General features: G+C 38.5%; 1 protein-coding gene across 2 annotated transcripts; it reads right to left on the bottom strand.

The window, feature by feature from the left end:
• Nucleotides 1–12,450: 12,450 nt before the first annotated feature.
• On the bottom strand, nt 12,451–21,016 carry LOC104103464 (probable ADP-ribosylation factor GTPase-activating protein AGD8). 2 transcript variants are annotated; one of them, XR_687912.4, is made up of 8 exons: nt 20,822–21,016; nt 20,566–20,684; nt 16,693–17,122; nt 16,237–16,503; nt 15,062–15,184; nt 13,431–13,529; nt 13,154–13,328; nt 12,451–12,819 (listed from the first exon to the last, which is right to left on the bottom strand). XR_687912.4 is itself a non-coding variant. In XM_009611376.4 (7 exons), the coding sequence occupies exons 1-7, from the start codon at nt 20,888–20,890 to the stop codon at nt 13,221–13,223; spliced, it is 1,215 nt and encodes a 404-aa protein (XP_009609671.1). In that variant the 5' UTR covers nt 20,891–21,012; the 3' UTR covers nt 12,871–13,220. The 2 variants fall into 2 exon arrangements, 1 of the variants encoding a protein (XP_009609671.1); XM_009611376.4 differs by lacking the exon at nt 12,451–12,819 and having other exon boundaries at nt 12,871–13,328; nt 20,822–21,012.
• Between the last annotated feature and the right edge of the window lie 305 nt (nt 21,017–21,321).

The raw sequence follows: 21,321 nt of genomic DNA, 5'->3' as shown, positions 1-21,321 counted from the left end.
TTTCGGCATTTCAAGCCTAATTCCTCTACGGACCTCCAAATATTTTTTCGGACATGCTCCTAAGTCCAAAATCACCATACGGAGTTATTGGAATCATCAAAATTCAAATCCGAGATCGTTTATACATAGGTCCATATCCGGTCCACTTTTCTAACTTAAATTTTTAATTATGAGACTAAGTATCTCATTTCATTCCGAATTCCTTCCGGAACCGAACCAACTAACTCGATAAGTCATAAATCAATTACAAGACATAAATTGAGCAGTAAATGGGGGAACGGGGTTATAATATTCAAAACGACCGGCCGAGTCATTACAGGTCAACTCTTACAACTAAGGCCTGCAACCAAGGGACTAAGTGTCCCTAGTCAATCCAAAACTCACCTAAAATCAAATCAATCACCCTGGCAAGTCGTGTAACCACAAATACACATATGCGAAACATCAAATACGGGAATCAGGGTTAAAATATTTTGAATGACCGGCCGGGTCATTACATTTTTCCCCTCTTAAACAAATTTTCATCCTTGAACGAGTATAGAGACATACATGAAGTGCTGAAAAGGTGAGGATAACGGCTATGCATATCATGCTCGGTCTCCCAAGTCGCCTCCTTGGACAATTGACCCCTCCGCTGAACCTTCACTGAAGCAATATTCTATGACCTCAACTTCCGGACCTGCCTGTCCAATATAGCCACCGGCTCCTCAATATAAGTCAAATCCTTGTCTAATTGGACTGAGCTAAAATCTGATATATGAGACGGATCACCAAAATACTTCCAGAGCATGGAAATATGGAACACTGGGTGAACTCCTGATAAGCTGGGTGGTAATGCAAGTCTGTAGGACACCTCACCAACTCTTTCAAGGATCTTGAAAGGACTAATATACCTAGAGCTCAACTTTCCCTTCTTCCCGAACCTTATCATACCCTTCATGGGTGAAACTCTAAGCAAGACCCCCTCTCCCGCCATGAATGCTACATCAAGAGCCTTCCGATCAGCATAACTCTTATGTCTAGACTGTACTGTACGAAGCCTATCCTGAATCAACTCGAGTTTCTCCAAGGCATCCCGGTCCAGATCAGTGTCCAACAAACTAGCCTCTCTCGGCTCAAACCAACCAATTGGAGAACGACACTGCCTCCCATATAAGGCCTTATAAGGAGCCATCTGAATACTCGATTAGTAGTTGTTGTTGTAGGCGAACTCTAACGGTAGGAACTGATCCCATGAACCCCCAAAATCCATAATACATGCACATAGCATGTCCTTCAAGATCTGAATGTTGTGCTCGGACTGCCCATCCGTCTGGGGATGAAATGTAGTGCTCAGCTCGACCTGTGTGCCTATCTCACAATGAACAGTTATCCAGAAATACGATGTCAACTGCGTGCCTCAATCGGAGATAATAGACACCGGCACACCGTGAAGATGAACAATCTCACAGATATATATCTGAGCCAGCTGCTCTGAAGAGTAGGTAGTCACAACCGGGATGAAGTGTGCAGACTTGGTCAGTCTGTCCATAATAACCCACACTACGTTAAATTTCTTCAAGGTCCGTGGAAGTCCAACAACAAAATGTATGGTGATACGCTCCCACTTCCACTCTAGAATGTCAAGTCTCTGGAACAAATTGCCCGGCCTCTGATGCTCGTACTTCACTTGCTGACAGTTCAAACATCGAGCCACATACTCCACAATATCATTCTTCATTCTTCTCCACCAGTAGTGTTGCTTCAAATCCTGATACTTCTTTACGGCACCCAGATGAATGGAATACCGCAAACTGTGGGCCTCCTCAAGAATAAACTCATGCAACCCATCCACATTGGGCACACAAATCCGGCCCTGCATCCACAATACCCCATCATCTCTAATAGAAACCTCCTTGGCATCACCGTGCTGCACCGTGTCCTTAAGGACAAGCAGATGGGATCATCATACTGACGTGCCTTGATGCGTTCATACAAAGAAGACCGCGAAACCACATAGGTAAGAACCCAGCTAGGCTCCGAACATCCAACCTCACGAACTGATTGGTCAAATCCTGAACATCCAATGCTACTGGTCTCTCTCCAACTAGAATATAAGCAAGGCTACCCATCCTCTCAATCTTCCTACTCAAGGCATCAGCTACCACATTGGCCTTCCCGAGATGGTAAAGAATGGTGATGTCATTATCCTTTAACAGCTCTAACCACCTCCGTTGCCTCAAGTTCAGATCCTTTTGCGTAAACAAGTATTGTAGACTCTTATGATCTATGAATACCTCATAAGACAAGCTGTAAAGATAGTGCCTCCAAATCCTCAATGTGTGAACAATGGCTGCCAACTCTATATCATGTACTGGGTAGTTCTTTTCATGGGGATTCAACTGACACGAAGCATAAGCAATCACACTACCCTCTTATATCAACATGCACCCAATGCCAATCTGCGAAGCATCAACATAAATTGTATAAGAACCCAATGCTGAAGGCAAAACCAGGACTGGAGCTGTGGTCAAGGCAGTTTTGAGCTTCTGAAAGCTCTCCTCACACTCGTCAAACCACCTGAATGGGGCACCCTTCTGAGTCAATCTAGTCAAATGAGTTGTGATGGATGAAAACCCCTCTATGAAACAACGATAATACCCAGCCAAGCCTAGAAAACTCTGAATCTCAGTAGCATAAGACAGTCTGGGCCAACTTGAAACTGCCCCGACCTTTTTCGGATCCACCTTAATCCTCTCACTAGACACACTTGACCCAAAAATGCCACTCAATCAAGCCAAAACTCACACTTGAAGAATTTTGCATATAACTTCTTCTCTCCCTCAAGGTCTGGAGCACGATCCTCAAGTGTTGCTCATGATCCTCCCGGCTGTCAGAGTACACCAATATGTCGTCAATGAACACGATGATGAAAGAATCAAGATATAGCTGGAAAACATTGTTCATCAAGTACATAAATGTTGCTGGGGGATTGATCAGCCCAAATAACATCACCAAAAATTGGTAGTAACCATAGCGAGTCCTGAAAGCAGTCTTCAGAATGTTTGAATCCAGAATCTTCAACTGATGGTACCCTAACCTCAAATCAATATTCGAGAATACTTGAGCACCCTAAAGTTGGTCGAATAAATCATCAATACGTGGTAGTGGGTACTTGTTCTTGACTGTAACTTTGTTCAGCTACCTGTAATCAATACACAACCTCATAGAGCTATCTTTCTTCTTCAAAAATAGAATTAGAGCATCCCAAGGAAAGACACTTGGTCGAATGAAACACTTATCAAGCAACTCAAGAAGTTGTTCTTTTAATTCCTTCAACTTCAGTGGTTCCATACGATATGGTGGAATAGAAATGGGTTGAGTGTCTGGCACTAGGTCATTACCAAAATCGATATCCCTATCAGTTGGCATGCCCGGTAGGTCTGCTAGAAACACATATGGGAAATTAGTCACCACCAGAACTGACTCAACGACAGGAGTATCAACACTACCATCCCTCACAAAGTCTAGATATGCCTCGCACCCCTTCTCAACCATTCGTTGTGCCTTCAGAAAGGACACCACCCTGCTAGGAATGTAATCCAATGTGCCTCTCCACTCCAATTGCGACAATTATCCAATGTCACAGTCTTGGCATGGAATTCCAGAATAATGTCATAGGGAGACAACCAATCCGTACCCAATATCACTTCAAAGACCACCATACTAAGTAGCAAAAGATCAACTCTGGTCTAACAACCACCGATAGTGACCAAACACGACTTATAAACACGGCCTACAATAATAGAATCTCCCACAAGCGTAGATACATATACAGGGGCAGTAAAAGAATCACGAGATATATCCAAATATGGAGCAAAGTAAGATGACACATACGAATAAGTGGAACTCGAATCAAATAAGACTGATGCATCCCTTTGACAAATCGGAACAATGCCTGTGATGATAGCATCTGATGTGACCGCCTCCATCCTACTAGGAAAATCATAGAAACGAGCATGGCCTCCCCCTCTAGGGCGACCTCTACCCGCCTGACCTCCACCCCTAGCTGGCGGTGTAGGTGAAGCGGCAACTGGAGCAACAACCATGGCCCGTGAACCCTAGGGACCTTGTGGAATACGTAAAGCCTGTGTAGTCTGTGGAGGTGCACCCGTCCTAAGTCTGGGATAGTCCCTCACCATATGCATGGTATCCCCACACTCGAAACAATCTCTTGGCGGGCATGGCTATTGAAATTGAACCTGACCCGGTCGGCTAGACTGACCGATGAAGGCGCTTCGTGCAGGAGGTGAACTGGAAAGTGGTTGTGCATAATGGGCGATATGAGACCTCGGAATGGCTAGAGTATTGCGAGTAGCTGGAAGTGTTGAATGAACTAGTCAACTCACATAACCTCTGTCGTGACGAGCTGCAACTGGAGCGCGGGCACTAATATATTCTTCAGAATCTCGAGGCCTCTTGGCCTCCTTATCGTCCCTCTCCTGGCCCCGCATACGCTACATCCTCCGAGCGATATTACAACCTGCTGAAATGGAGTATCCGTATCCAACTCTCGAGCCATGCTGAATATAAGACCATAACTAAGCCCCTCGATAAACCTGCAGAGTCGCTCTCTGACTATAGAAACCAAAGCGGGTGCATGAAGGGACAACTCACTAAACCTGATGGCATACTCCAATACCGTCATAGTCCCTTGAGTAGCTGCTCAAACTCTGTGCGTCATGCATCCCAAAGGTTCTGGGGAACAAACTCCCTCAAGAACATATCCGAAAATGGAGCCCAAGTGAGTGGGGATGCATCAGTTGGCCTACCCTCCTCATAAGCCCGCCACCACCTATATGCTGCTCCTGACAGCTGAAATGTAGTAAAGGCAACTCCGCTCACCTCCACAATGCCCATGGTGTAGAGAATACGGTGGCACTTGTCTAAAATGACCTATGCATCCTCAATAACTGCACCTTTGTAAGTAGGAGGTTCATACTTTTTGAACCTCTCAAGTCTCTTCTGCTCCTCCTCTGATGCCTCTGGCCTGACCTCATGCTGAATCGGAATAATGGGTTGTGTTAGCATCACTCCCAGAACCTAATCATTATGGACCTGCTGCTCTAGAGAACGGGCCGCGGGAGTCTGAGCTCCTCCCCCAGCTTGAGATGTAGCTGGTGCGACCAGGATCTATCCCAACTGAGCTAAAGTGTTGAACATACTCAAAAAAATGTGCTAGGGTCTCCTAGAGTGCAGGGGTAATAACAGGTGCCTCGGGTGCCTGTCCCCAACCGGAGTTACTGGTGGCTCATCGGTCGCTGCTTTGGTAGGTTCTCTAGCTGCAGCACGTGCCCTTCCTTGGCCTCTACCTAGGCCTCGACCTCTCGCGGCTCTAGTAGGGACACGGGTGTCTGATCATCTGATATAGCAGTGCACGGCCTCTACCCTCCTTAGGTCTTCCTATCACACCGCATTTAAAACACACAGCACACCGTTAACAATGTTCAGCTACTAACTCTTCAACCGTTTTCTTAGGCTGGTTATACTCCACCTTTACAGCATTTAGAGTTCAATATCAAGAATATTTTCTTCAAGAGTTCTTCAACAAAAGAAATCTTGAAGAGAAGTTAACTAAACAAAACTAAAACTAAGAGGGAAAAAAATTAAAAGCTAATTCCTGAATTAGCACTATAACTATTTCAAACACTATTGATTGCCACACCCCACACTTAAACCATTGCTCGTCCTCGAGCAATCAAACTACACTTTATATAGACACGGCCTTTTAAAAAACTCTCATAACTCATTATACCAAGAATATTTAAGATAGACTAAGCATTTCAGTGTAACATTCTAGCCTCAAGATTTGACTCACAAGTACCACTCATTGTTCACAACTCGCTCACTTACTCCAATATAGAGGTTAACGACATTACCTTTCCTTCATGAATCAAGTGCCCTCACACAACAATAGAGAGTAGTTCCACACACAATAGACATTAAGAACAACTAGGAACTCAAGATAGAAAGAATTCACTCACTCTCAGAAATAGCATTCATATGCCACAAAAGATGAACCATAGGTTTGCCCGTAGCGTACTACTCCACTAATTGAGCTCATTCAATCGAGGATCAAGTAAGACTTTAATTGATTGTAATGTAAGCTGCGGGGCGGGTATGATACATTTAAATATAATAGTGACTACACCTCCCTAAGCACTTTAATACATATAATTTATCTTTCAAAACCCCACACTTATGTCAAACCATAACTCCACTTTCACATCAATATATATTAACTCCCTACTCCTTTAAGCACAATTATATCAAGAGTTACCACTATCAAGGAATATTTTTCACAACCAAACAATTATTTCTTCTTTCTTTTTCAATTCAAGTAGCTCTTACTTTTTAAAAACCGTGCACCTTTCTCCAGAGGCGGATTCAGGATTTGATCGCTGCAGGTGCCACTATTTTAATGTAAAACGACCACTAGTGAAAGAAGATTGAATTAGGGTGTATATTCAGTCGATTCGATCCGTTTTGGATTATTTCGGTTCGGTTCGATCCATTTTTGAATTTATTCAATCCAATTTAAAATTTATTTTATGTATAAACAAATATGTGATATACCCCTTCCATCTACATGTAGCTGATTAATATTATATTATGTCTTTGATGCATCACTATAAAAAAAATTGTAATTAATAAAATAATATTATATGGATAAAAAAAAGAAAATGATTAGATTATATCCATCCAAATAAAATACGAACATCCATAAAAAGACAAAGGAAGCAAATATACAATATTAATAAATAATAAAATTGAAATTGTATAAGAAAAGTGAATATTTAAGATAGAAGAAAATAAGAGAAATTAACAAAAAGAACATAAGACAAAGGAAGCAAATATACAATATAAATAAATAATAAAATTGGAATTGTATAAGAAAAGTGAATATTTAAGATGAAGAAAATAAGAGAAATTAACTAAAAGAACATAAAGAAAAGAAAGGCTAAAAGGGAATAACGAGAGCATCTGGAGAGTCTCGATCCCAAGTGTTGTGCATGGAATTTCAGCACTTCAACCATGGCACCTTCTGTCATTTTGTGACATGGGGTGCCACTTGTTCCTTATGTAGGTGTTTTTGTGAAAAATACTAGTATGTATATAAAACTTTATTCGAGCAACCGGGTGGCGTGCCACCCCCAATTCCATACATAGATCCGCCCCTGCCTTTCTCCTTATTTCAATAGTTCCACTCAAAAGCCAAACCAATCACCCCCAACTTCAACTTTTACATAGTTTATTACAATTTCAAGTGCTCATGAGAGGTACAAGATTCAAATAGATGATCAATTCAAACAAATGGGTAGGGCTTGTAATGTAGTTGCCAAAGAAACAAGATTATAGGCTCAAAGAGGTTAAGTAAGATACATAACAATTAGGTGGGTGAAAGCATATAACTGGCTCAATAAAGAAATGCCTATATCACTTCCAAGACTGAGTAAAATTACTATTTCGCTTCGTAAACACACGGGGCAAGTTCTAGACATCAAATGCAATACACAGAATGACACAAAAACCTCAAACTCATGTGGCACCTAACTCACTCAGGATCGGATTATCAAGATACTCTAGTCAAAGCAGTTAAGCAAAGTTAAGGTCATATAATTTAAGGTCCTCATACAAGAGTCAAAAACTAAGCGTAAGTGTCACAACTAAAGCACTCGCTATTATCAAGGTATAATAAAATTAAGAGATATTGCCTCCAATTCAAATCATAGCACAAGGTTTCCTACTATTCTACAAAATAAAAACTAACTACACTCGGTTCAAACAAAACCCTTGGAAAAGAACTGCGGTACAAAGAAAAATCAAGGGAGAATTAATACACTAACTACAAAAGAAAATCTTTTTGTCTTTTCCTTTCGATTTTAATCCCTCAAGAAACCCGTCGAATGATATCCATCATCGGGAAAAATCAAAAAATTTAAATATTTTATGGTTTTTAATTTTTTTTTCCTATCTCTAGCTACTAAAAAGCAAAACTAAAACTAATATACATATACATACATACATACAAATATATCCCCCACCCCACACTTTAAGTTGTGGCATGTTCCCATGACACACAATTAAAAAGCATAATGTAGAGAAAACTTCCCCGAATTTTCTTCTTTTCCGAGGACTTATGAACTTCATCCCTAATTCTGAATTCATTCCTCGTTTTCGCTCCTTGGGATTCTTTATGGAGCTCATTAAGCTCAAGTCCTTTGATACCTGCAAGACCCGCTCTTTTCTTTCTTTCTTATCCTCATCTTGAGCGGTGAATTGCTCGTTCATGATCATTCTCAACTTGTTCCTGCATTCTTTCACAGGATCAATCCATACATATTCCTGTAAATCCCCAATAATAAAATCCACATGATCAAGGTTAGAATAAGAAAACACATAAGAAAGGTCAAGTGAATATTCCTCTGGTATGTCCAAGACCATTTGTTTCTCATTCTCTTCTACTAAAGGTTGCAAATGTGGAAAGGTGGATGAGGGTTTAACTCTTCTTCCGTTGCTTCACACTCAACCACAGCCTTATTCTCGATCATCTCAGTTGAATCAGAGTCTTCTTGTACCGTGGAAATCTCCCTCTGTAGACGTTCATCCTCTTGAGTAGGCTCATTCTCGCAGGGTATCTCCTCCATATATTCACCATCACAACGCAAAGAGCTTTTTGAGAGTGTACTTATTATTTGACTTACTTGCATTGTTAGGTTGTTAATAGCTTCATCATCTTGTGTAAATCTCTCTTCCACCTTATTTATGAACTTATACACAAGCTCTTCTAAACTACCATTCTCCCCTTGAACCTGGTTGTCTCACTTTGCTTCCATTCCAGTTATAATAAGGGTATCCATCCCAACCAAAGTCAAGATTGTTCCCATATGAATCCTCATACCTGTACGGACTAGAAACAGAGTGAGACTTTTCAAAATACGAACTATAGGAAGAATACATACCTGCTTTACAGTCAACCCATAGATGATTTCGACCACATTAAAAACACATAGCACACCGCTGACAATGTTCAACTTCTAACTCTTCAACCGTTTTCTTAGGCTGGTTGTACTCCATCTTTACAACATTTAGAGTTCAATATCAAGAATATTTTCAAGAGTTCTTCAACAAAAGAAATCTTGAAGACAAGTTAACTAAACAAAACTAAAACTAAGAGGAAAAAAAATTAAAAGCTAATTCCTGAATTAGCACTACAAACTATTTCAAACACTATTGATTGCCAATCCCCAGCCACGGCGCCAAAATTTGATGAGCTATTAAACACACACTTAAATATGCTCTCTAGTCGAATATAGTATAATATAATATCGTATCCACATGGATTAGAGTTAAACAGTATTTTCGTAGTTTATAGCTTGATTGCTATCCAAGATGATCAACAATTGAGATTTGTGTGATAATACTAAAATTTACTAAGAGTCTAAACTATTGACGAATGACACTCGAAACAAGAGTAAGCAAAGAAGATATCAATAGGAGAAAATAGGAGTTGATTGGATAGGTGCAAGATACTTGTCTAGGATTTAACTCTAGTTAATTCACTCCTAATATTCAAGTGAGTCTCTTGAATTCACTCAATTATTAGTTCAAATGTTCAGTGGAAACTCCTCTCTCGATTAAGTCTCAACCTCACAAGATGAACTAAGTTAAGCTCAGTGAAGATATGCAAGAATTCGTAGTGGATTGGTCTTTAGGAGAACCTCTTTCGATTGCCCTCCTAACTAGGTCTAAATAATAATTCAACTAACTTTGGCCAGAACACTGCCTAACTTGCGCGCCCAGTGCACGCTCGCGCACCTGGGTAGCCTCTGAACTTTGCCAATTTCTGATATAAATTTACACTGCTACGTCGCACTAGTGTAATTTTTCAGCAGTTGATTCTTCCTTGAATTTTGATGTCCAGCATTGATCCTCGACCCCCGAACACGATCCTGGCTTATTCCTTTGGGCTTTTACTCAGACTTCAAAACTCCAAATAACTTGAATTAGTTTCACAATATCTACATAACTCGGAACCAGTCGTACAAGGCATAAAACATAAAAATTAGTGCAAAACACTAGTGATTGAAAGCTCAACTCAATTAAAGTGCAGTAAATTAGAGTGCGATAAGCAACTAAAACACGCAATTATAGCCTACCATCAGTGTCCTCACCATTTGTGAGAGAATAGAAAGACAAAGGCTCAGATTTGGTAATCAACAAATCCGCACGATAAGGAATCAAAGAAGTGCAATTTTTCTAATAGTTCTATAGCCTCTCGAAGATAAGTACAGACGTTTCCGTACCGATCTGCAAGACTAAGACTAAACTTGCTTATGACTCGTACCACCTATGAACCTAGAGCTCTGATACCAACTTGTCACAATCCCAAATTCCCACCCTTAGGATGTTGTGATGGAACCTTAAACTGATAAATCTCATAATAACACCAAAACGAAATAACAATCACATAATCCCCAAATCTGGTGGAACTAAGGCATAAGCTCTAAAGAAAATACACTAGTAATCTCTAAATACAACATTGTTTGATATGAAGATAAACACTAGTAAGTCGATCGACTAAGCAATCAATCATAGCTACTTTATCTAATCATGCTGAGATAATTGTTATTCATGAAGCAAGTCGAGAATGTGTGTGGTTGAGGTCTATAATACATTTTATTCGAGAAAAATCTGATTTGAAGTGTGATAAAATACCCACGATTTTGTATGAAGACAATGTAGCACGCATAGCCCAATTGAATGGAGGATTCATAAAAGGAGATAGGACATAACACATTTCACCAAAGTTATTTTTCACACATGATCTTCAAGAGAATCGTGATATTAATGTGCATCAGATTCGTTCAAGTGATAATATGGCTGATTTGTTCACCAAATCTCTACCGACGTCAACCTTCAAGAAGCTAGTGTACAAGATTGGGATGTGAAGGCTCAAAGATGTGAATTGATGCTCTCATCAGGGGGAGTTATATGTGTTGTACTTTTTTTCCCTTACAAGATTTTGTCCCACATGATTTTCCTTGCAAGATTTTTAACGAGGCAGCCAAAAGGCATATTGTTAAACATGTGTACTCTTTTTTCTTCACTAGAATTTTTTTTCACTGAGTTTTATTTTAGTTAAAGTTTTAACGAGGAACATTATCTGTTGAATAGACATTCAAGGGGGAGTGTTATAAATAGTTTCGTATTTAAGGTGAATGTCTATCTTTTAGAGAGTTTTTAGAATTTGTTACTTTATGGTTCAGTCATTTTTTTCCTATAAATAGAGGGGTTCTATCTACTATAATTCATCCCAAATCAATAAAATTCTCTCTCTTTTCTCTGCAATATTCTTCTTCTCTTTCATTATTTTATTTCACCTTCCAATAATTTAAAGTTTTGGGCTTAATATAAATCCTTCTACGACCCAAATTTTAAGTCGACATGTGAGTACTTGTAAGGATTTAAATTTTAATTATAGGATACACTATAATTTTACTGGCTATAATAGGTAACTTTCTATCTTTTGTTGGTTACTAATTTATACTTGCTAAAAAAAACTCAAATTTAGTTAGTTTCATGATAGTGTAGAATTCCTTACCTGTAAAAATTTAAAGTCATTATGGAAATTATATGTCAAAAACTGAAAAGGAAAACAAACGAGTTCGTACGCGAGTTGGTAAGTTCTGTCTCTCGTAACCTCATATATATTTGGTTCAAGGAAGATTAGGGGAAGGGTGAGGCCTTGGAGGAGAGTTTATTTCATTAGGAGAAGTATATTGTTCTTCTTCCTCTTTGGTTATTTGGAACATCAGAAGGTAACTGACTTACATTTACTTTCTCCTTTTCTTCAGAATTTTAAGATATTGAGAAGATTGACATAGCTCCTCGCCTTCAATTTTACATCCTAAAAAAGGGAAATAATATGTGGTCACCTATACTTTCCCTCTTTAATGTTTCCTCTTTTCTCCCCAAACCAACAAAACAAACTCAGATGGGGTCTGGAGAGGGTAGTATATACGCAGGAGAGGGTAGTATATACGCAGATTTTACCCCTACCTAGTAAAGATAGAGAGGTTGTTTCCAGCTTTCTCCCAAAACCAAAAAGAGCATTAGTTTCCATATGGGATTCTAACGTGATTTATAAAGCATTTGTTCACTTATAATGTTATGGTTTAGATTGTTCTTAGGTTTCGGCAAAAGTTGCTAAGCTAGTTTTTGTTGGAACATGATCTTAGCATACAATTTTTCAAATAATCATCTGAAAGCATTTAGATGCTCCATAAGGGTATACTTGACGTTGACAACCATAATCATTTTAGTAAAAGTTGCTTAAAGTGATAATTACCAGTAAACAGTAATAACTTGCTGGGAGTAAACATAGAGCACCCTCTCTGCGATCACCTGTTGGCCAAACTTTATCCACTGCTGATAACAGTTAAATTCGTAGAACTTGCTAAAAGCAGTAACAGATTTGGAATAAAGATGTGAACTTTGAGCCAAAAGGCTAGGTTCTAAATGTATACCTAAATCTATCTATACTTGTTCTTTGCAAATAATATTGAATTCTACCTCAAAAACACTGCGTTTGCTAAACCCGCAAACCCATTATTGGATCCATCACTGCCTAAAGTAAACATTATCAGTAAGCGTTACAACATATTCCCGTTAAATTTACAACAAAGAGGGGTATTTCCACTCGCAAAGGAGAAATACTACATTTAATATATTCGAACGCCATTCAGCTAACATCATGCGTTGTGATGGGATTATTACCTGATATACATGCAGACAAAAAAAGGGTATTAACTCAACTAACATGCTAGGTTGAAAGAAAAGTAAGAGAACCTTAGTCTAAGTTTTGCTAACATCAAAGACAGTTTTCACTAGATTACAATTTGTTGATTTCTATTTCAACTCTAACAAGCACATAATACACAGCAAAATATTCACTCAAAAGCCTCTTAAAGAGCCTTGGCAAGTAAAAGAACAAAAGCAAAAAAGCCACATGCATCAAGAAATATAAAACAGACATATCTTAAAGCTATGAAATAAGATACCAGCTTCTCAAGACCTAGAATTCTAGATCTTCTGAAAGAATGTCACATACTCTTTTGACTTCTATAAGTGATGTTTAGGTGCTGTCATCTCCGTTTCATTTTTAACACAGAGTCTCCTCATAGGATTCTGTCTTGGAGATCAGACATCAAAGTGGATGCTAAGGAGGTAAGCTTCTTCCCAGTTTCTCCAGCAATATTTTTGATCGAGGAGATATCTTGTTGTGCCTGGAAGCATAAAAGGAGACTTTGAAAAGGAAGATCCAAACAATACCTTCACAAAGAAACTGGTGAAGAGCGAAGCATTGTGTATCAAAACTGCCACTATACCTGGAAAGAGAGCCGATTAATAAGTTCTCCTGCAGTGACGTCGAAAGCTGCCCCATCATCTTGACCAAATAGGTCAGCACTAGAGATGGCACTTGAACCCTAGGAATACAAAGAGGGAGAGAAAGTAGGTTTTAGAACCTGAATTTGCTTCTTCAGTTTTCAGGTAAACTTCATATAGTAGCAGAAGGATCAGCTTCAATATCAGATATCGAAGCAAACTTCGTCAATTAGTCCATTATGCATCATAAGCACATTCAAAACCATCAGACGAGCTAAGGTAATAAGTTGATAACCTAATTATAGCACACTGTTATGAGCTGCACCAAACAATTGGCTTACAGATTATAATAATAGCTGAATCTGCTAAAATAAGCTCAAACGAGCAGTTATTAGAAGAATCCAGGGGTTGAATATTTTAGCAGTACATTAGACTATTAGAGAGCTCCACTATATTTTGTGAGTCATTAAAGATGCATTATTTTGACAACTTGTTTGCAATATGATCTGTGAAAGGCTTATTAGAAGAAGAAGGTAATAGTTCAAAGCAAACTGTTTAACTCCTACCAAAAGTTGGTCCCGAGAAGTCTGTTAAATGTGTTTCAATAGGAAGAGGATCAGCTAAATCATGTACAGGCATTCTCTACCCCCTCAATTTCCCTATTAAACAGCATGATAAGTGTGAAACGAGAGAATAGAAAATACCCTCAATTTCCTTAATCCTTATGTAAGAGTTTGACTTGAATTGGTGACTGAAAAGCAGCCAAAAAAGTTACAAAGAGACCGAAAAAGCTACTAGAAAAAGTGACAGGAAGAATGATCAGAAAAAAAAAAAAGAAGAAGAGAGAACAGGATGAAAAAGCACGTGCTGCCTGAACTGCCACCAAAAAAGAGGTCCAGTGCCTGCAAAATAGGTAAATGAAGCTGAAACGGCCTCCAACAGATAGCACGTTTGCAGCATACCCCGAAAGGGAATTGGCTTATAATTCCTGAACCGGGATGTGCCAGTTAACAACAACTTCAGGAAATCTGGAGACGTCGGCAGGGGTCTCGGGAAGATATACTATCAACAAATATACATTCATCATGTTCAGAACCCAAATCCTGGTTTCTAATGAATTATGTACTTAGGAAGCTCTCACAACAAACTTTAATTAGATATACATTCAACTTAATGCAAATTCTCACTATTGAATGAGATAAAAATCAAAAGGAGAAACCAAGCGAAGGAACATAGGGGTACATATGCTGCTGTGAAGTAGGGATGCTTGTAGAAGTTAGGAATGGAAAAGATTCTGAAACCTATAAGGAATATTTTGTGTCGGGCACTGGTAGATGGCAATTCAAGGATTCAATGCTTACAAAAACAGTAGGTACACGCCTATATAAATGATAAGGACATACTAATACTTCCCTTGTCCTAAATTTGTTGCCCTATATTGATGGTTAAATACAAATTGACTTATTTAGTTTTGGAACATAAATTTAATTGTTTGATATCAATTCTATCCTAGTTTAATACTTTAATAAGTGTCTACTATTGTTAGTTAAACTGTGATAATGAGGTCAAATGTCATTCTAAAATATGGTCAAAACCACTTAAACCGGGAGGAGGGTGAAATAAGCAAGCATACCGAGAATTTCTGTAGAGAGACTGAGGATTCCATTTCAGATTTAGACTGATCACCAAAGAATTGAGCAGATGAAATAGATTTGGCATTAGAAAACTTCTTCCTTGCTTCATCAGTTTCCTCAATCTGATTAGAGTAGAATGTAATCAAATAAGGTAAAGCATCTTAATAGCAATGGATAAAGATCAAGAAGCAGAGAGAAGGAAAAACTTGGATTCTACACAAACATCACAAGTAAACATCTAAGAGATAGATCAGGAAGAAAACAACTGAGAGAGAAAAGGAACATAATCACAAATAGAAACATCCAAAAACTAATGATGCAAAAAGAGAAGCAAGAACCTTCTTCTAGGCAGTCTAGGAATACCTGGAATATTTTAATAAGTAACCAAACACTAGAAAATTGAGGTACAAAAGGAGTAGGATGAAAATTAATCCTTTGTTGATTTTCCACAAGGATAGATATACTCTAACAAGCCCTGAAATACAGAAATTTGTTGGTGGGAAGGTCAGCGGGACAATAAGCATACTCCAGAACGCATGGGAATTTCATCAATGAAATAATATCTACAGAAGAATCCAAAGCTCCAATAGAACTGAGTCTTGCTTATTGACAATCCAGGACACTCGAAACAGGATCAAAACAAACTTCAAGCGGCTTCACCAATTTTTAATAATTAAAGTTCCTCTCAATCCAAAAACTCAAGACCATGACAAGAATGACAAAGCCATATCAGTTTGGTGTTTCTCACAACCAATTCCTCTTTTATTAAGTAATTTTTTTTTGGGGGGGGGGGGGGGGGGGGTTGGGAGCATATTTGTACTGTGTAAAACTTGAGCAGGCTTGAATGAGTCAGTTTCAGAAAGACCAAACGAAAAATTGGTACAGTGAGATCTGCAACAGGGAACATCAGACCAAGATATCACTATTTTTAGGGCTCAATAGAATAGAAAACCAAAGACAAAAGCCACACCACAATAATATCCACCTTTCTCCTTCCGTTAAACTTTACATATAAACATAAATGATAAAGATTATCCCTTTTCTCTTTGAACCTAGTTTTACGCCACTAAGCTTCTATGCAAAAGATACTGAGCTGATTCTTGATATTTCATTGAACCAGCTTTAACGAAATCCTGGATGATCATGGAAAATAAAAGCTAGAATAAGAACTCACTTGAATTTTTGAAGAATTGGAACTTGTCTTCTTTGTGAAACCACTATCCGTTTCATAATCTGCAAAAAAGTTGGAGGACTTCTGAGGGGCTACATGGTTAAAAACACGAGGGCCTCCAAAACTCGTCTCAGCAGGTTGGACATTGTCTATGTACTCAAAACGAGATGTGAACGATGAACCAACAGTTGTTGCATTACTTGCAGTGTTGGAGGAGGAAATTTGAACGGGCGGTTCTTCAGGCTTCTGGTCATAGAGACTTTCACTTGGCTGTACATCGGTAAATAGTCAATTGACTAGAAAACTAAATTTACTACGACAAATTTGTTAACCACCATAAAAGCGGGGTTATTACTTTTTTTTTTTGGGTCAAATAAGCATGATGCAGGATATCACTTTATTTCAAAGCATCCAACTTACGTCTATGCCCAATTTCTTGGTTGTATGTCTAATATGTACCTTTTTAGTAAGTTTGCGAGCTCCAAGTCCACCTGACTTCCCAGCTTTCTTCGCAACTATAGGTTTCGTAAAAGAGGTGGTAATAACTTGAGAGGCTTTGGGTGAAGCAGAAACCTCGGGTTTTTCGTCCTTCAATGAAGACGTTTGTTTTGTTGGTTCACTGGTCTTAATATCAGGAAATCCATTAGTAGCCTGCGCAGCCTGAGAAGCAACAGGTGATGCTGGCAAACCTGCATCCTCTGCAGTACTTTTAGCAACCTCTTTTAAGAGTAACTGCCTATACAAGTCAGCAGCCCTTGAGGTATATTTGGCATCAGTCTTGCCTCCATCGCTCCATCCATGCTGCTTGAAAAAAACTTGAGCACGGTTATTTCCACCAAAGTACATCATTTTTAACTGCTCTGGAGTCCACGAATCTAAATTTGTTGATCTGCAAGACTCAGCTTCTCAGTAAATGGAAATTACAATGACAACAACAACAACAAACTCAGTATAATCTCACAAGTGGGGTCTGGGGAGGGTGTGTGTACGAAGACCTTACCCCTATCTTGAGGGCTCAGTAAATGGAAATTATAAATAATAATATGATAAAGCAACGGCAGAAGATTTACTCACTCTTGTTTGACCACATCAACCCTTGTCCCCCAACCCCATTATAGTTTAAAAAAAAGAAAAAGAAAAAAAAGAAGCCTATCGGCCTGCCACCAACATCTTAACCAGCAAAACCAAAATATTAACAGCTAGTCTACTCTCTCCTCCCTTTTAACAACAGTGACCAAAGACATGAACTGACATCTCCTTCCACATCACTCACTCTTTTCTTTGAAGCAATCCCATGTCCCTACAAAAGGCAGCAAAGATACTCAAAAGCACACCGTCCATGCCCCCCATAATCTGGATAGGCAGATTTGCCACAACAGAAGTTAACATGTGAAAGGGGTGGTTTCTGGAATTTTGTGGAAAATAAGAAGTGGTGCCAAAATTGTGGAGTTATTTATGGATGAACGCAAAAACGAGCAAGACTATATCGAAACCTTCCAAGTTTCCCTAACTATTCGGATGTACTCTCTATTGACACTGCCTTATTAGTCACAGTCTGCCATCTTTCTTTCTTAATTGTACATATTGAGAAGTTTTGGGTGTTGAATTATATTCTCTGATTTACATTTCACTAAAACATAGAGTAATTTGTCATACGTTTTCTTTTTCCAACCCCTGATTCCCTTTCTTCCACACATCCTCATCTAAATGGTAATTCCTCATCTCCAACAACCTTTTCCCTTACCACATTATAAACCCTGACTTCTGTTAGACTATCAATAACCCGTGTAGCTATCCATGGCATATCCTGCAAATTGCTCCTTAAAACATAGAGTAATTTGTCAAACGTTTTCTTTTTCCAACCCCTGATTCCCTTTCTTCCACACATCCTCATCTAAATGGTAATGCCTCATCTCCAACAACCTTTTTCCTTACCACATTATAAACCCTGACTTCTGTTAGACTGTCAATAACCCGTGTAGCTATCCATAGCATATCCTGCAAATTGCTCCTTAAAAACTCGTCTTCGTGTTCTCAACCGATAATATCAGCCAGTCACTCCTTTTTCTTTTTCTTTTATTCTTATCCATTAAAAACAAAATGGAAATGAACCAAAAACAGTGGGAGTGAAATAGTATAAGAAACTCATATGATCTTCATATTGTGATTTTATTGGTAGTTGCTTATATTGTTTTGGCCAATTTATTTTAGTCCAAGCGGGGACCCAAGGCTTTGATCTAATGGTAAGAGCATAGCTTGTGAAGTGTGGGTTAGACGCATATCACAGATTCGAACCCTGCTACACACAAAAGCCTGGTATTTAAGTGGAAAATGGTAGAGGAGCGGGTGATGGTAGGCTAGGAACACGTGTTTTAGCTGCATTTTGCACTCTAATTACTGCACTTTGAGCGTATTTGAGCTTAAATGATGGTGATTTGCACTTATTACGTGTTTTATGCTTTGTAGGAGATGATTCCGAGTTAAGAAAATATTCTGGAGCTAAATTGAATAATTTGGAGCTTTGAGGTCTAAGTAAAAGCCCAAGAAATTAAACCGGGATCGCATCCGGGGCTCGTGGACCGGCGTTGCATACGAAAGTTGGAAGAAAGCGCATGGGCTGGAGCAAAATGTACTAGCGCGTCACATAAGGCGTGGCATTAAGCGTCGCATTAGTACAAAAGTTCGTCAGAAGTTTGAGAAGTTCAGAGACTTGGAGTTTTTGGGTCTGACAGAAAAATACACTAATGTGACGCAAGGCGCGTGGCATAGTGCGACGCATTAGTACAAAAGTTTGCCAGACAAGCTAAGTTCAGAGAGTTTACAACTGAGCAAATTATACTAATGCGACGCAGGGTGCGTAGCACTGTGTGACGCATGAAGTGTAAAAATTTTGCAGGTTTTTTCATTTCGGCTCAAGGAGGGTAGTTTGGTCCAGGCACGTTCCGACTTGGTATAAATACACTAGAAACACGTTTTTAGAGCACTTTTGACCTACGGAAGATTGGAAGAGCATTGGAGACTCAAAGCACAAGGATTCATCATTCTTTCCTCAACTCAACACCCGAGTTTGGATTGAATTCATGTTTTCTTATAATTCAACTTTATTTGTGATGAATTTCTCCATGAATACGGAGTAGTTTACCTTAGGGTTTGACGGATATGGTGTTTTGATTGATATTTGTGGATTTTAACTCTAGTTCTTTGCTTCAATTCGTTTATGGAGCTTTGAATTGATTGCAACTTTATTCACCAGTTTATTTAATCGAAAGAGGGATATTTTGGTGATTATCTTTGCATTATTTTGTTTGGTTTAATTCAGTGATTCTTTTAAATAATCGAAAGAGCTTGTTGAATTGTTGATTAAATCAAGTTAGGAGAATATTCGAGAGACGTTTTCCTGAAGACTAATCCATTAACGCATGTTTGCATATGTTCACAGTGCTTATATTAGTTCACCTCGTAGAGTTATTAATCGAGAGAGGAGTCTTGACTACACGTTTGAACTAATTATCGAGTGAATTCGTGAGAATCATTAGAACTTTAGAGTGATTGAACTAGAGTTAGATCCCAAATAGCTATCTTGCACCTATCCTGTCATGACCCTTGTTTCTCCCATTGATATTTCGGTGTTGCTCAACTCTTGTCTTTCTGTGATGAATTGTTAATCGTTTTAGTTTCATAGTTAATTTTAGTTATTAGTCATCCCAACCAAAGTGTTAATCATCCTGAATAGGGTTAAGCTAGAAATTACTTGAGCATTGTTTAAATTCAGTCCCTGTGGAGACGATAATTAAACTATACTATCTTTGGCTAGCGAGCATCAATTTCGTATTGTGTTTTACGCTCGTCAGCAGGTCAATTATCCACCGAATTTCGAACAGTGCGTCATTGGCCCTCGGGATTTCTCGGTGATAAAAAAAAAATATTCCAAGCAAGGATTTGCTTCAATGGGAAAACTAATTAGGTGCATAAGAATACTGACCACCTATTTAATCTATAACTACGATTCTCTCACTCCTATTCACCCCAAGCTGTTATCTTTCGACATTTCTTCACATAAATTGAAACACTAAACAACACGAGGAATTCATATTATCAAAAACCAAAAATATCACAATATAAGTGAATGTTACCATAGCACTTAACAACTCATGCATTTCACTGGTGTCTAACTTACACCAAAGTCACAACTTTTAACATGTTATTAAGAACAATTTCAACTTCATCGAACCTAAAAAGTAAAGGTGCCATGCAAAGCAAGAACAAGCAGAAAATCAGCTCGCCAAGCCAAAATAGACAGCTCTAAAATGAAATTAAAAAGAAAAAGATTACCTAACAAAACTGATGTGAACACCGAGGCTGCGATGAACTGCCGAACAATCAATACACAAAAAGATCCCATACGTCACCGATGCCCACGTAGGATTCTTAGCATTGCAATCAAAACACATCTAACCAAAAAAATTCAAAATTCGAATTATATTCTAACAGATCTAAAATCAGATCTCAAATTTTTGAATCTAATAAAAAACAAAAAAATTAAGAAATGAAATACTATAAAAGAGTTTTAAAAAAATAAAAAGACAACCTTGTTATCAGGCTTGGATTTAAGCTTCCGAAAAACAGCGTTTTTGTCGCTGAAATTCTCGGAAGCCATGGCTGTACAATTAGAAGATTCTAGAACTTCCCAATTATGAAATTGGAGAGATTTGATAGAGAGTAACAAAGAGGAAATGCTTCCTCAGGGAACGTACAGATGAAAGCAGTAAGAGGAATATATGTAAAACCGCTAATTTGCAAATGTATGAAGTATAAATTTAAAAAACAAAAAAGAATTTTCCTTTTTGGTAGTTATTTTCTGTGTCCCCACCCCCCCCCCCCCCCCAAAACCTATTTTTGTTGTTTCTGTAATGCTATACTCTAGTCTCTACATTTGTTAATACTCTAGTCTCAACATTTGTTAGGACTAGGCACTCCATAATTTGATAAATACCGAATTACCATACCGAAATTAAAATTTTTGGTATTTTGGTATTTGGTTTATATTTTTTAAAAAATTGGTATTAAATATGGTATTTGATATTTTTT

The sequence above is a fragment of the Nicotiana tomentosiformis genome, chromosome 8, assembly GCF_000390325.3.
Source record: "Nicotiana tomentosiformis chromosome 8, ASM39032v3, whole genome shotgun sequence".
In the NCBI taxonomy this organism is placed as follows: Eukaryota; Viridiplantae; Streptophyta; class Magnoliopsida; order Solanales; family Solanaceae; genus Nicotiana; species Nicotiana tomentosiformis.
The sequence above is the reverse complement of the archived record's forward strand: the minus strand, read 5'-3'. Positions and strand labels throughout refer to the sequence as shown.